The sequence below is a fragment of the Mustela lutreola genome, chromosome 2, assembly GCF_030435805.1.
Source record: "Mustela lutreola isolate mMusLut2 chromosome 2, mMusLut2.pri, whole genome shotgun sequence".
NCBI classification, from domain to species: Eukaryota; Metazoa; Chordata; class Mammalia; order Carnivora; family Mustelidae; genus Mustela; species Mustela lutreola.
Genome location: NC_081291.1, coordinates 18,447,180 through 18,461,658, shown reverse-complemented (window position 1 = coordinate 18,461,658; position 14,479 = coordinate 18,447,180). Strand labels below are relative to the sequence as shown.

Here is a 14,479-nt window from a genome sequence, read left to right as displayed (position 1 = left end):
AGGCAGACAGAGAGGCAGGCAGAGGCAGAGGGAGAAACAGGCTCCCTGCCAAGCAAGGAGCCCGATGTGGTACTCGATCGCAGGACCCTGGGACCATGACCTGAGCCGAAGGCAGCTGCTTAACCAACTGAGCCACCCAGGCGTCCCTATCCAGTTGAATTTTTAAGGAATTTCTGTGATCATATTTTAATCTCTAAATTCTACATTTCTTATCTTTGAGTGTTCCAGTTTTTTAGAACTCTGTTTCTGTTTCAGGGTTCTTACAGTATTTTGTATCTCTCTTTAGATAATAGTTGTAAGGGTTTTTTTTTGTTGTTGTTGTTGTTTGACATTTCTTTCTGTTCCCTGTCCCATCTTCATTTTTTCACAGTTTGTTTTATTCTTTTCTATGTAGTCTCTGTTTTTCACGTTGAGGTTTTGCTGGAGCATCCCATGAGCCCTGGTTGAATGCCCTCTTAAAAAAATGATGCTCAGGGGGCGCCTGGGTGGCTCAGTGGATTAAAGCCTCTGACTTCGGCTCGGGTCGTGATCCCAGGGTCCTGGGATTGAGCCCCACATCAGGCTCTCTGCTCAGCGGCAAACCTGCTTCTCCCCTCTAACTCTGCCTGCCTCTCTGCCTACTTGTGATCTCTCTCTGTCAAATAAATAAATAAAATCTTTAAAAAAAAAAAAAATGATGCTCGGGACACCCAGTGGCTCAGTTGGTTGGATGTGTCTACTTTTGGCTCAGGTCATAATCCCAGGGTCCTGGGATCGAGCCCCATATCAGACTCCTTGCTATGTGGGGAGCCTGCTTCTTCTCCTGCCTGACACTCTCCCTGCTTGTGCTCACCTTCTCTCTCTCCCTGACAAATAAACAAGTAAAAAAATATATATTTTTTTAAATGATGCCTTAAAACCTGGTTTTAGACATGCGAGTGAATGGGTCACTCCTGAGGGCACATGGACAGGTCCCAGCGGTTCACAAGGAGGCCCAGGCGGGTCAGCCTGGCTGGACAAGGCAGGGAGAGGGCCTGGGGCTCCACCTGCTCTTAGTTTCACCACCAGGCAGTCCCCCCTGTTTCCACTGCACACTTGTCCCTTTTCCCTGGGTCCCTTTCCTGATGCTCCCCATTCCATTCAGGTGGGTGTGCTCTGCTGGCCGAGGGCTTGTGTTTGTTTTTCTCCGTTTCTCTAAGTTAGTCCCCAGAATTCTGCTAACATCTCTCCTGTTCTCTTTCTTCTTCTTTTCCCGTCTTTGCGGAGTCTCAGGGTAGAGTGACGATAAACGGGGATTCCACACTCCATGTTTAACTGGTTTTACAGGAAGTCCTGTTGGCCAAGCACGGATTGAGTGCCTGCCGGGAGCACAGGCACCCACTCCTTCCAGCTTCCTTGAGGCGTGTTCCTCAAGGAAGGGGAGGCCTGGCCCAGGCCCTGCAGAGACTGGCCAGGCAGATGGCCTGGGCACCAACTGGTCCCTGTGAGAAAAATGGTCCCTGTGCAGCTGCTGTTGGCTGGCCTCCCACCTCCCTCGCTCTGGGGCCAGAGTCCGAGTTAACCCTGGTTTGGTCCTAGGTTTTTGATGCAACGAATACCACCCGAGAACGGAGAGCGACCATCTTTAATTTTGGGGAGCAGAATGGCTACAAGGTAAGGCGTCTTTGGTCCACCTCCTCGGTTGGGTTCGGACCCTCCAGGTCCCTGTCACAGCCTCCTGATGTGTGCGGGGGTCAGGCAGGTGGGCTTCTGGGTGGATGTGGGGTATAGGGGTTACTATTTCCTCTCCGCCTGGGCTTTTCTTTCCAGGGAAGTGGGTGTCTTGTGGGAGGGTTCTGGGTAGGGTAGCACCTAGTTTGGTTTGGGGCTTCTCGAGCCTGTCCCCACCCCAGAAGAAGGGCTCTGGGGTCAGCCTGGCCCTCAGGGAGGTGGGAGCTCCGTGGAGCCAGGCCCAGTGCGCTGAATGTGTCTGTGGTTCCTTCCCTCCTGCCCGGCCTCGTCCTTGCTGTAGACCTTTTTTGTGGAGTCCATCTGCGTGGACCCTGAGGTCATAGCTGCTAACATCGTGGTGAGTGGTGTCTCTGACCTTGTGGGGGATCGTAGTGCAGCGGAGGTGGCGTGGGACAGCGAAGTCCATCTGCGGTTTTGGACCAGTGCCTAGGCCGGCCTGGCTTTGGGCTTCTTGAGCTTTGGGTGTGGCAGGGGAAGGCTGTACAACGCCAGGTCAGGTGATTGGAGACTCTCCCATGCAGCGGGCCCTGTAGCTGGGGGGCGTGCACTCTTGTTCCCTCCTCTTGCCTTCCCCTCCCTTTCCCCACCGTCATTCCCTGGACAGTGGGAGAGGAACTTCAGCCTCTGCAGGTAGGGAGTGGGGGGTAGGAAGCAATGTTTATATTTTGAAAGAGAAAGAGATTTGACATCTCTCCCCTACACCCTATCTCCTTATCCAAGGAATGAACATCTGGGTTGGGGGAGATGGTTCAGCTGGGAAGGGGCTTCCAGGCCCTTCGCCCCTGTGGCCTCACCTCCCGCTGTGGCACAAAGATGAGGACTCCCCCCTTCAGCTGCCCTGTAGTAGTCTGCCGGCACTAGTGTGGAAATGAAGACCGGGGGACTGCTGGACTCTTCCTAACGGAAGAGTCTCCTGGGGTCGGCCTCCAGCCTCATGCCCCCATCCTTGTCCTGGCCTCTGGCTCAGCATCCCCTCACCCCCCCCACAGCATCCTCCTTGGTCTCTGGCCCTGCCTGGCCTCTAGCCCTCATGTGTCCTTGCTCTGTGCCTGGTCCTACAGCAAGTGAAACTGGGCAGCCCTGACTACGTGAACCACGACAGTGACGAGGCCACAGAAGATTTCATGCGGCGCATTGAGTGCTATGAGAACTCGTACGAGTCGCTGGATGAGGACCTGGACAGGTGAGTGAGGCGAACACTGTGTTCTGCAGCTATGATGGGTGGTGGGCGGGGGTCCTGCTCGGCTGCCTCCTTGTGACTCGCCGGCGTGGTGGCTAAAGGGCGGCCCCAACAGGCAGAGATGGTCTGGCCTTGTTCTTCCCTTTGGGCAGAAATTGTGGACCAGGGGCGCCTAGGTGGCTCAGTGGATTAAGCCTCTGCCTTTGGCTCAGGTCATGATCTCAGGGTCCTGGGATCAAACCCCACATCGGGCTCTCTGCTCAGCGGGGAGCCTGCTTCCTCCTCTCTCTCTGCCTGCTGCTCTGCCTACTTGTGATCTCTCTCTGTCAAATAAATAAATAAATAAATAAATAAATAGAGGTGACTTGCAGAACCCCTATTATCTTATGTGAGGCTCTGCAAGTCAGAATTTTCTGTTATTCCATTCGACTCTTGATCTCAGGGTCTTAAGCTCAAGCCCTGTATTGGGCATAGAGCTTGCTAAAAAGAAAGGAAGGTGGGCACCTGGGTGGCTCAGTGGGTTAAAGCCTCTGCCTTCGGCTCAGGTCATGGTCTCAGGGTCCTGGGATAGAGCTCCACATCGGGCTCTCTGCTCAGCAGGGAGCCTGCTTCCTCCTCTCTCCCTGCCTACCTCTCTGACTACTTGTAATCTCTGTCTGTCAAATAAATAAATAAAATCTTTTTTTTAAAATAAAAAAATAAAAAGAAAGGAGGGAGGGAGAAAGGAAGAAAAAAGGAAGAAAGAATTTTCTGCTATTCTCTTATAAAATCAAGCCTAATTTCTGTGTGAAGGGCCTTCCCGCAGGGCATTTGCAAACATTTCATGTTCTGTGAGTGCACAGTTTGTGTTTTGAGGCGGTGGGGGTGGGGGGAGCGCCCAGATCCTGTCTACATACAGCTGGCAGTGGCCTGTGCTGGTTAGCTCCACAGACTCCTTCTGGAATGGCAAACCCAGCAAAAGTAAGTGTTGGGTGGGGAAGGGTCTTCAGACCCGCAAGGGGCATGCAGTTAAGGCTCTTACAGTAGCAAACTCTATCTGTAAAGGGTCAGGTAGCAAATATTTTAGGCTTTGGGAACAGTCTCTGTTGAGGTATTTAACTCTGCCATTGTAGTGCAACGGAGACATAGACAATATGTCAATAAATGGGCATGACTCCTATTCCAATAAAACTTTATTTACAAAAACAGGCTGTGGGCCGAATTTGACTTGTTGGCCATAGTTCACCAACTTCTGTGTAATAGCCTAGTGGGGGCCGCGGGTAAGTCAGTAACACCGTGGCCCCTGGTAAAGTATTGCATAGTCGCAGATCATAGCCAAGACACAGGCGACAGGGTAAGTTGTGCAGCATTACCTGAACATCTGGGATATAAACGTGGGCATGGGTCCTGTATGATCATAGGAGAACATCTCGTGCGTACAAACCAGGGGGAACAGGCGCCTGGAAGAGAGATGATTTCTGGGCGTCTTTACAGAACAGTTCCTGCACTGACTGAGCGTCTGTGGCCAGCCCAGGCCAGTCGGCACCCACTGCCTGGGCCTCTGTGGTTTTTTGTGTTTCTCCAGTCACCCCAAAACAGTGGTTCTTGTGGTTCTGTGACCTGACTGCATGAGAGGGGCTTAGCCAGATGGAGCGCTCCTGTCGGATTCCTCAGTTGCTGCTGCTGCTGTTTTTATTGGTGTTTGTGTAACAACCCTAAACCTAAATGCAGGCCCTCGGGCCAGACAGTGAGAACTCAGCTAAGAACCTTCAGACGGCCTCCCCAGGCCAACCCAGAGCACGATGCCCGAGAAACCCCGCCTTTCCCTGCTGTCTCCCCAACACCCAGCAAACATAAACAGACGAGTGAGCGGGTTCTCCCAGCCGCCCCGCTGCCCAGCCTGAGCGAGCAAGGGAAGCGGCTGTGCTGGGGTACAGGAGCAGGCTTCCTGGGGGAAGGAGAGGCAGGTCCAGGAGTGGCTGGCCAGGGGAGCGGAGGTGAAGAAGGTTTGCCAGCTACCTCAAGGTCAGGCCTGGAAAAAACTCTCTCTTCTTCACCTTACAGACTGTGCGTTAAGAGCTCAGAGGTAGGCAAGTGGGGCCTGGGGGCCACAGAGCTGGGGTGACAGTCACAATGTGTATGACTGACCCTTTCGATGTCACCTTTTGGAAACATAATAAGTGTTGAGCACCTCTCACGGGGTCTGTCTGGATGTCCCACGTGTTGTGTTGCTCCCTCCTCATCCCGTCACTTGCACATCTGCTGCCCGTTCGGTGTGTCGTGATCTCAAGCGTGGTGGTCCGGAGGACACAGCTCTGTGGCTGGCAGGCTGAGCCCTCGGGGTCGCAGTCACACTTACCTGTCTCTGTCACCCTTCTCTCTGGAAAGGGATCTGTCCTACATCAAGATCATGGACGTGGGACAGAGCTACGTGGTGAACCGCGTGGCCGACCACATCCAGAGCCGTATCGTGTACTACCTCATGAACATCCACGTGACCCCCCGCTCCATCTACCTCTGCCGACACGGAGAAAGCGAGCTCAACCTCAAGGGCCGGATAGGCGGGGACCCGGGCCTGTCCCCCCGGGGCAGGGAGGTCAGTGCATGTGTGTGTACGTGAGCTGGCCTGCTCGGGGGTGGTGGGGGGAGCCGTGGGCAGCTGGGTGCATGTATGCATGTGTTCAACGGGACTGGCGCTAGCTCTCGTAGCTCATGTGTAATATAGGTGGATGACCTTCATTCAATCTGGAATGTTCCTATCATGTAGGAAAAGTCACCAAGCACCACGCTTGGATCTCTGGCTTCCATGTGAGCTATCACCAGCTGAGCCCCTTTCCTTGGAAAGGCACGCTGTTATGGGAGTGACCCAAGTCCCTGCAATGCAGCTGATGGCTGCCCCGCAGTCTGGGGGAGATGCTCAGGCCTCTGTGGGGAGGCCATGTGGTCCGGGCCATCCGGTTGGGAGGTGGGCGATGGTGAGGGGCATAATGCTTCACAACTGGAATTCGGAGCATCTGGTAAGAACGTGTAACGAGAGCGCTCGCGGGTGTGGGTGCTCGCAGGAGGTCAGTTCTCTGTTCTGAGGCTGGGTGGCATGATTCTGTTGTGCCCTATGGCTTTGTGGTCCTTTGAAGGGCCGCCTTGGGCCTGTGAGTCTGAATTTGTTTCTGATGCATTTCAGTTCGCCAAAAGTCTGGCCCAGTTCATCCGTGATCAGAACATAAAGGACCTGAAGGTCTGGACGAGCCAGATGAAGAGGACCATCCAGACAGCCGAGGCCCTGGGTGTGCCGTATGAGCAGTGGAAGGTCCTCAACGAGATCGACGCGGTAATCAGATGCCCTTTGCTGCCCTCCCAGTGCCCCCGCCCTCCACTGCTGGGTGCCCTCAGTGCCTGCGCTCTGCTGCGGGGTGCCCCCAATGCCTGCCCTTCACTGCTCGGTGCCCCCAGTGTACCCGCCTGCCGCTGCTAGGTGCCCCCAGTGCCCCCACCCTCCGCTGCAGTCCCTGCCCCTCCCTTGCGCAGCGTTCACTATCCCCATCTGCTCACCATCCCCACGGACCCTCACTGCCCCCACCCTCTGCTGCTCGGTGCTCCTGGGCTCAGCAGAGCTCAGCCAGAGCGACTGTGCCAAGGCCCTGGGGCAGCTCTCTCCTTCACTTTCCTTCAGTTTTTAGGGATTGGATTCCCCCCCCACGACTTTCCTTCTTTTGAATTTAACTATCTCGACCAACCAAAATTTCTTCTAGTATTCCAACATAAGCCTTAAAAACTGATCTCTCCCCAGTTAACTCACTTACCAATAACCACCCATCTATCTTTTCCCTGTTGATTTATTTCATCTACTTTTATATTAAGTGTGATTTACAGTATCACACAGATTTTAATTATGGTAGTTTTTTAGTTTGTTTCTTGGCCATTTGGGTATCTTTTGTGAGGTCTTTCATTCTTTTTCTTCCCAGACTGGATTGTCCGCCTTTTTTTTCTTAGTGGTTTTTAGAAGTTCTTTAGGTATTCTGGATACACTCCAAATGTTTGACTGGGAGCTGGACGTTTTGGATGAACCGTGCTGGACATAATTTAGGCCCAGGTGAATGTTGCTCTCCTCAGAGGATTGACTTTCACTTTGGGCAGCCGGTTGGGGTGGGTTACTGTAGTCAACTCAGGCATAGAGCAATTGCTAAGCTGCGTTTTGATCTTTGTAGAGGGCAATCAATGTTCAGGTCTTCCTCCTTCTCCTAGAATGTGGCCTGTAAGGTTCTGATGGAAAACCTTGTGGGCCCAAGCTTCTGTTTCTGGCCCCTCAGCCCAACATGGTTGCCAGCTCGGCCAGGCTTCTGTCTACTCAGTCCCTACTTCCTGTTTGGCTTCTCCTCCTCCCCGCCTCATCCCGATTTTATTGAGATATGATCGGCATGTAACAGTGTGTTACTTTTAGGTGCACAACACGAGGATTTGGTAGAGTTATATATTACGAAATTACTAAAATAAGTTGTCTGTCAACAGCCATAGTTATTCATTTTTTATGTGTGTGTGAGGAGAACTTTTAAGATCTGATCTCTCAGCAGCTTTCTTTCTTTCTTTCTTTCTTTTTTTTTTAAGATTTTGTCCATTTATTTTAGAGAGAGTGAGAGAGAGAGCACGAGTGGTGGGGAGGAGAAGAGAAAGAAGCAGACTCCCCACTGAGCAGGGAACCCAATGCGGGACTCAATCCTGGGACTCAATGCCGGACCCCGGGATCATGATCTGAACCAAAGGTGGATGCTTAACTGACCAAGCCACCCAGGCGCCCCTCAGCAACTTTCTTTTTTTTTTTTTTTTTTTTTTTTTTAATTTTATTTATTTATTTATTTGACACAGAGAGAGATCACAAGTAGGCAGAAAGGCAGGCAGAGAGAGAGGGGGAAGCAGGCTCCCCGCTGAGCAGAGAGCCCGATGTGGGGCTCGATCCCACGACTCCCAAGACCATGACCCGAGCCCAAGTTAGAGGCTTAACCCTCTGAGCCACCCAGGCGCCCCAGCAACTTTCAAATATACGACAAAGTATTGTTAATTATAGTCACCATGATGTACGTTATATCCCAAAAGCTTATTTATCTTTTTTTATGTATGTATAACCTAAGATTTTATTTATTTGTGTGTGTGTGTGAGAAAGCGAGAGAAAGAGAGAGGGAACAAGCAGGCGGAGCAGCAGGCAGAGGGAGAAGCAGGCTCCCTGCTTGATGCGGTACTCAATCCCACAATCCCAGGATTGTGACCTGAGCTGAAGGCAGATGCTTAACCAACTGAACCACCCAGATGTCTCAAGACTTATTTATCTTATCACTGGAATTTTGTACCCTTGGACCACCTTCACCCATCTCCCTCACCCCCAGCTTCTCATCCTTTTAACTGCCACTTTCAAAGCAACAGAACCCCAAAAGGAGAAATGATGCCATGTACCAGGTTTCTATCTTTGGGCTTCCCTTTTCTCCAAGACCTCGGCCCCTCACGGCCTCCCCGCCTTGTTGCTCTATGATAATATCAAGCAAATTAAATTTTTTTTTTTTCCTGTCTGGCTTTTCCAGTTGCTCTCCCTGGAGGGCTGTTCTGAAACAGGCGAGGCCACCGTTGCCTGAAGTGCAGGCTGGTAATGAGAGCAGATTTGAATTGTAGAAAGGTCACCCCAGCTGGCATAGAGAACGGGTTGTTGGGGGTGAGGAAGGGGGACAGGCTGGAGAAGGGAGACCAGTGAGAGGCGCCCGCAGTGGCACCTTTCCAGGTGACACTAGAATGGTAAGGTGACACCTGGAATGTGGCTAGCAGTCAAGCAAGAAAGAGGAGTGGAGGGATCTGCAGGCCCCTTACTCATTTATTCACCTATTTATGCCAGCCCGCCCTGTGGTTGGAACTGGACCAGGTGCAAGGAACCAACATGTGGGAAAGGGGAAAAAATGATAACTGCGAAGAAGACAAGCGTCCAGAACCATTCGGGGTTTCCGGCCCCTGGGAGGGGTTCTGGGTCACGTGAGGGCAGGAACTGAGTCTTCCTTGTGTCCAACACGGTAGGGACTCACTAAATAATTATCTACTGAGTGGAAGGAGGGAGTTTGGGGGAGAACTGGTGAGCTCTTGAAAAGGGTAAGCACTTTTTGTGACCCTCCTGTAGCTCCTTTGACCGCCTTGTAGGCTCCCATCAGCTGGGACTGCTGGCAGTCATGGAGGCCGGCGGCCATGTTTCCACCGGGATGCGCCCTGCAGGGACTCAGTCCCGGCTCTAACACTGGGCTTCACACAGAAGCCTTAGGCCACCCCAGTTGTTTCTTTTTTTCCCTTTGTAGTTAATCTGATTATTTTCCTAGATGCTGGTGAATTCTCTTCTTTATCTTTCCACTTTTCCTAATATCTGTGATCTAGTCATCATTCTTCTTTGTTTATCTTTGTTCTTTTCCTGGGTTCTGGTAAACAGCCTTGGGCTAGCCTTCTGTTTCAACACTGGGGTGTGTTTTTTTTTTTCCCTTAGTTCAGTCCACAATTCATGGCCTTATCTGTTTCTTTCTTTCTTTCTTTCTAAATACCATCTTTATTGAGAAATAATTCACATACCATCTGGTTCACCTACCTAACGCGCGTACAATTCAGTGGTTCTTAGTATAGTCCCACAGCTCTGCAACCACAACCACAATTAATCGCAAACATTGCATTGCTCCAAAAAGCAACCCTGACCCCATCCCTCCATTTCCTTTCAATTCCTCCCCCCAGCTGGAGGCTACCACTCATCTGTTTTGTGTCTTCGTGGACTGGCCTAGTGGGGATATTTCATATAAATGGAATCATACACTATGCGATTTTTTTGTATGTGACTTAGTGTTTTTTTTTTTTCTTTCACTTAGCATGTTTTCAAGGTCCATGTGTGTGGTAGCAAGTGTCCGAGCTTCATCCCGTTATGTTGTCCCGTATCCTGTTGGACGGATGTACCCCATACAACATATCCAATCCTCAGCTGATGGGCTTTTGCGGGATATGCATTAGGGGGCTCCTAGGAATGATGTTGCTGTGAACATTCGTGTGCAGCCTTTTGTGTGGACACGTTGTCCTTTCTCTTGGGCATATATAGAGGAGTGGAATTGCGGGCCCACGTGGTAGACTCTGTATTTAACCTTGCAGAAAACTGCCAGGCCACAGCCTTGTATGTTCCCACCAGCAGTGCCTGAGGGGTGTGATTTCTCAGCATCCTTACCAACTCTTGCTATCATCTGCCTTTTTTTTTTTTTTAAATAACCTACCAACAGTAGAACATCCTTCAGCAAGCTCTCTGCCATTTTCTAACAAAGATAGCCTTTTCTTTAGTGTCCAGTAAATTACCATTTCCATTTCCTTCTGAGGCCTCACCAGAAGTACCTTTCACATTCATATTCTTTTTCTTTTTTCTTTTTTAAAAATATTTATTTATTTATTTGAGAGAGAGAGAAAGAGCATGAGTGAGGGCAGTAGGGCAGAGGAAGAGGGAGAGAGAGACTCTCAGGCAGATTCCCCGCTGAGCGTGGAACCCGGTATGGGGCACGATCCCAGGACCCCGAGATCATGACCTCAGCTGATGTCTCCAGTTGGCTGCTTAACCAATGGAGCCTCCCAGGTTCCCAGATCCCAGAAATACGAACCCCAACGTTTGTATTTCTATTATGCTCTTGAGGATATATGTATTTCTAAGATGATAGAAGCTCTCTCTACCATGCTTCACTTCCATCTGAGCCTTTACTAGAATCACTATCAGTGCCCATATTTTTTTTTAAAGATTTTATTTATTTATTTGACAGAGAGAGATCGCAAAGTGGGCAGAGAGGCAGGCAGAGAGAGTGGAGGAAGCAGGCTCCCCGCTGAGCAGAGAGCCCGATGCAGGGCTCAATCCCAGGACCCTGAGATCATGACCTGAGCTGAAGACAGAGGCTTTAACTCACTGAGCCACCCAGGTGCCCCATTCTTTTTCTTTTCTTTTTTTTTTTTTTTAAAGATTTTATTTGTTTTAGGGGTGCCTGGGTGGCTCAGTTGGTTAACGTCTGCCTTCAGCTCAGGTCACCATCCTGGGGTCCTGGGATCAAGCCCTGGGTCAGGCTCCCTGCTCAGAGGCAAGTCTGCTTCTCCCTCTCCCTCTGCCACTCGTCCTCTTGTGCTCTCTCGCTCTCTGTCAAATAAATACATAAAATCTTTTTTAAAATGTGTTTTATTTATTTTAGAAAGAGAGTGAGAGAGCACGTGTGAGCTGGGGGAGGGGTAGAGGAAAGGGGAGACACAGAATCTCAAGCAGACTCTGCACTGAGCACAGAGCCCGACACAGGGCTCAGTCTCACAACCCTGAGATCATGGCCTGAGCCAAAATCAAGAGTCCGATACTCAACTGATGGAGCCACCCAGATGCCCCCAAACCCTACTTCTAAATAAGGTCACGCTCACAGGTACCCTGCATTAGGACTTGATGGTCTCTTTCAGGAAGGGCACATCTGACTCAACAAAGATGCTTGGTCTTTCTCGGAATTTTCTTATTTCACGTAAGTTATCTCATTTGTTGGCACAGAGTTGTTCACAATAGCCCCTTAGAGTCTGTTCTCATTCTGGAAGCTTGGTAGTCCTGTTCCTCTGTGATGCCTAATCATAGTGACTGGAGCTTTTTCTCTTGTCAATCTATGGTCTGTGAATTCTGTTCATCTTATCAAGGAACCCACTTCTGCTTCCATTGTTTTTCTCTGTCTTCTGTTTTCTGTTACATTCCTTTCTGCTCTGGTCTTTATTACTTCCTTCCTTCTGCTTGCTCTGCCTTTAGCCTGCTCTTCTTTTTTCCAGTATCTTAAGGTGGAAGATCAGATTATTGATTTGAGATCTTTCTTCTCTTTTTTTCCCCCATACAGACATTTATAGCTAAAAGTTTTTCTCTTGGCCTTTCCTTCTTAATAGATACCTTTGCCCCAAGGCTTGGTCTAGAAAACAACTTAGAACAAAGGCAGAGGCCAGCAACTTTTTATTAGGACATTTTATGGCTTCTTCCCCTCTTGGGGCCCTTAAACCACACTCATGTGTTGAGAACCAGTGTTCTTTGCTGGATTTTTTTCTTAAAAATAGCATTTATAGAAGGTAATCTACACTATGTGTGAGTGTGTGTGTGTGTCAAAGGAATTCAATTGACATCTTGCTTTATGGCTTGGACGATAGTCCATAACTCAGAATACATATTTCTATAGCACAGAGAACAGAAGACACAAGGAATGACGCATAGTTAACATTCCTGGGTTTTTTTTTTTTTTTTAAGATTTTTTTTTTTTGTTATGTATTTATTTGACAGAGAGATATCACAAGTAGATGGAGAGGCAGGCAGAGAGAGAGAGAGGGAAGCAGGCTCCCTGCTGAGCAGAGAATCCGATGCGGGACTCGATCCCAGGACCCTGAGATCATGACCTGAGCCGAAGGCAGCGGCTTAACCCACTGAGCCAACCAGGCGCCCACATTCCTGTTTATTTTTATGGCGTAAACTGAATGGATGAAAAAGACTGTTGTGGTAGCTCTTTACAGATGAGGGGCTGCCCCCTTGGTCAGTGTCCCCACAAGCCTGCTCTTTCCAGAGGGATTCTAAGCTCCAAGCTGGGAGAGCCCCCGTAGCCCAGGAAATGCTCCGTAAACCTGGTCCCCTCTGCCTGCCCTCCCCCGCGTCCCCGACTGAGGGCTGATCCCCGGGCCTGGCATGGGAGATGTGACGACTTCCGTATCTCCTTAGGGTGTCTGTGAGGAGATGACCTACGAAGAAATTCAAGATCATTATCCACTGGAATTTGCCCTGCGGGACCAGGACAAGTACCGGTACCGGTACCCCAAGGGGGAGGTAGGTGGGATATGGGGGCTTAGCCCCAGCTGCCCCCTGCCATCTGCCCCAGGGCCCCTGGGGGACTCTGGAGGCTGCGTGGGCAGCAGGTGGGGCCTGACCTCAGAACTTGGCCAGGCTGGGTGTGTGTGTCATCTATGCCACTTCCCTTCCATGGTACCCAGGCCGCGGTCCCCACCCACCTTCGGCGGCAGATGGACATGGCTGCACGGGACTCCCAACTCTGAGACTCGTTAGATTCCTACTCTCCGATGTTCCACATCCTTGCCTTTCCCCTTCCCCGGGGTATCCCAGGGATCATGCATGCCCTCCCCCTGGCTCCAGACACAGGGCCCTGAATACAGGCTAGGAAGACCTTCCTCAGTTGAGTCGTGGCCACAAGAAGCCATGTGCTCAGACACCTTCCCTCAGACTGGCTCCTGCCTCAGCCCAGGGCCCAGGTCAGAAGTTGGTCACCTTTGACTTGGGTATCTCCCACTTCCGGGAGGTGGCCTGGGACAGTGGCCAGATAAAGATACCCCTACAGACACACACATATGTACGGACATACGTGGACAGCTGCAGAAGCTGCCCCCCACCCCAGGTGCCAGGCTCTTGGCCCCCCTTGCTAGACTATCTTCAGGAAAAGTAAGCTCCGGGGAGCATTAATTATTCCCTACATCGTACTGTGAGGCAAAGCTCAGATTTAAAACTAACCCAGATAACCATAGAAAGAAGCAAAGCAGTTGCCTGTTCAGAGTTGAGAATATAGCAGGGGAAATAGGCAGGGAAATTACAGTTACCGAAAGAACTGATCTAGGATTCCCCAGGAACTAGGGGCATTGCTCCCCGTCAGTCTGCGGGGGGCACTTCCGGCTCCAGCTTGAGGCTGTGTTTTGAATGTTTTGACGGCCTGCTCACTGTGTGCAAAGAGGGCTTGATCTCCAGCGGAAGTCTCTACACCTTAGGGCCCACAGGTTGGTCCAAGGGCTCCCTCATAGGCTACCTCGCAGCACCCAGGGGAGGCCCAGGGCACTTCGACCATGAGGATCTTTGTTCCTGGGCCTTCAGGCATGCTGATGGGTCATGTTCCAGAAAGTTCTGGGGGTCTTTGCTCCTCCCACCCCATGGTTCTCTCTGTGCGTTCCATCTGCCATGGGCTGGAAGGGCGCTGCATCTCTACTACCAGTCCTACTTTCCAGCAGCTGGGGGTTCCACTGGGGTCCCTGTGGGTAGGCAGGAAGATGGCCCCCTTTGGCTGGCAGCCTGAGGCCCAGCCCGGCCCTCCAGTCCTCCTGGGACCTGGCCCTGGGCTAGAGGATGCATTCTCTTTCGCAGACTGCCAGTTCTTCTCCCCTCCCAGCTTCCCTCTCAAGCTGGACATCTCACTGTCCTATAGTGACAGGCCCTAGCCTGGAGCTGCCCACCCCCACTGCCCATGCCCCCGGGGTGCCAGGCTGGAGGATATCTAGCCATAGCCTCCCCTAACAGTGAGGGTCCTGGAAGGGAGGAGGTAGCCTGCTACCAAGAACATTTCCAAAAAAAAAGAACATTTCCATCACTACTGCTGGAGCAGGGCCTGAGGGACCCTTCCTGCTTGTCCTTGTAGTCCTATGAAGACCTGGTCCAGCGCCTCGAGCCTGTCATCATGGAGCTGGAGAGGCAAGAGAATGTACTGGTCATCTGTCACCAGGCCGTGATGCGCTGTCTCCTGGCCTACTTCCTTGATAAGGCAGCAGGTACTGGCCGGCCCCCAGGGAGGTGGGGTGTGTATATGTGAGAGA

At 51.2% G+C, this 14,479-nt stretch overlaps 1 protein-coding gene across 2 annotated transcripts in view; it reads left to right on the top strand.

Moving 5' to 3' along the window:
- Window positions 1-14,479, top strand: part of PFKFB4 (6-phosphofructo-2-kinase/fructose-2,6-biphosphatase 4) — a 34,040-nt gene that overhangs the window by 14,485 nt on the left and 5,076 nt on the right. For both annotated transcript variants that reach the window (XM_059160823.1, XM_059160822.1), the window contains exons 5-11: window positions 1,558-1,632; window positions 1,991-2,047; window positions 2,772-2,893; window positions 5,258-5,465; window positions 6,051-6,197; window positions 12,612-12,716; window positions 14,305-14,434. In XM_059160823.1, the coding sequence (XP_059016806.1) occupies window positions 1,558-1,632; window positions 1,991-2,047; window positions 2,772-2,893; window positions 5,258-5,465; window positions 6,051-6,197; window positions 12,612-12,716; window positions 14,305-14,434 (844 nt within the window). The remainder of the gene's footprint in view (window positions 1-1,557; window positions 1,633-1,990; window positions 2,048-2,771; window positions 2,894-5,257; window positions 5,466-6,050; window positions 6,198-12,611; window positions 12,717-14,304; window positions 14,435-14,479) is intronic.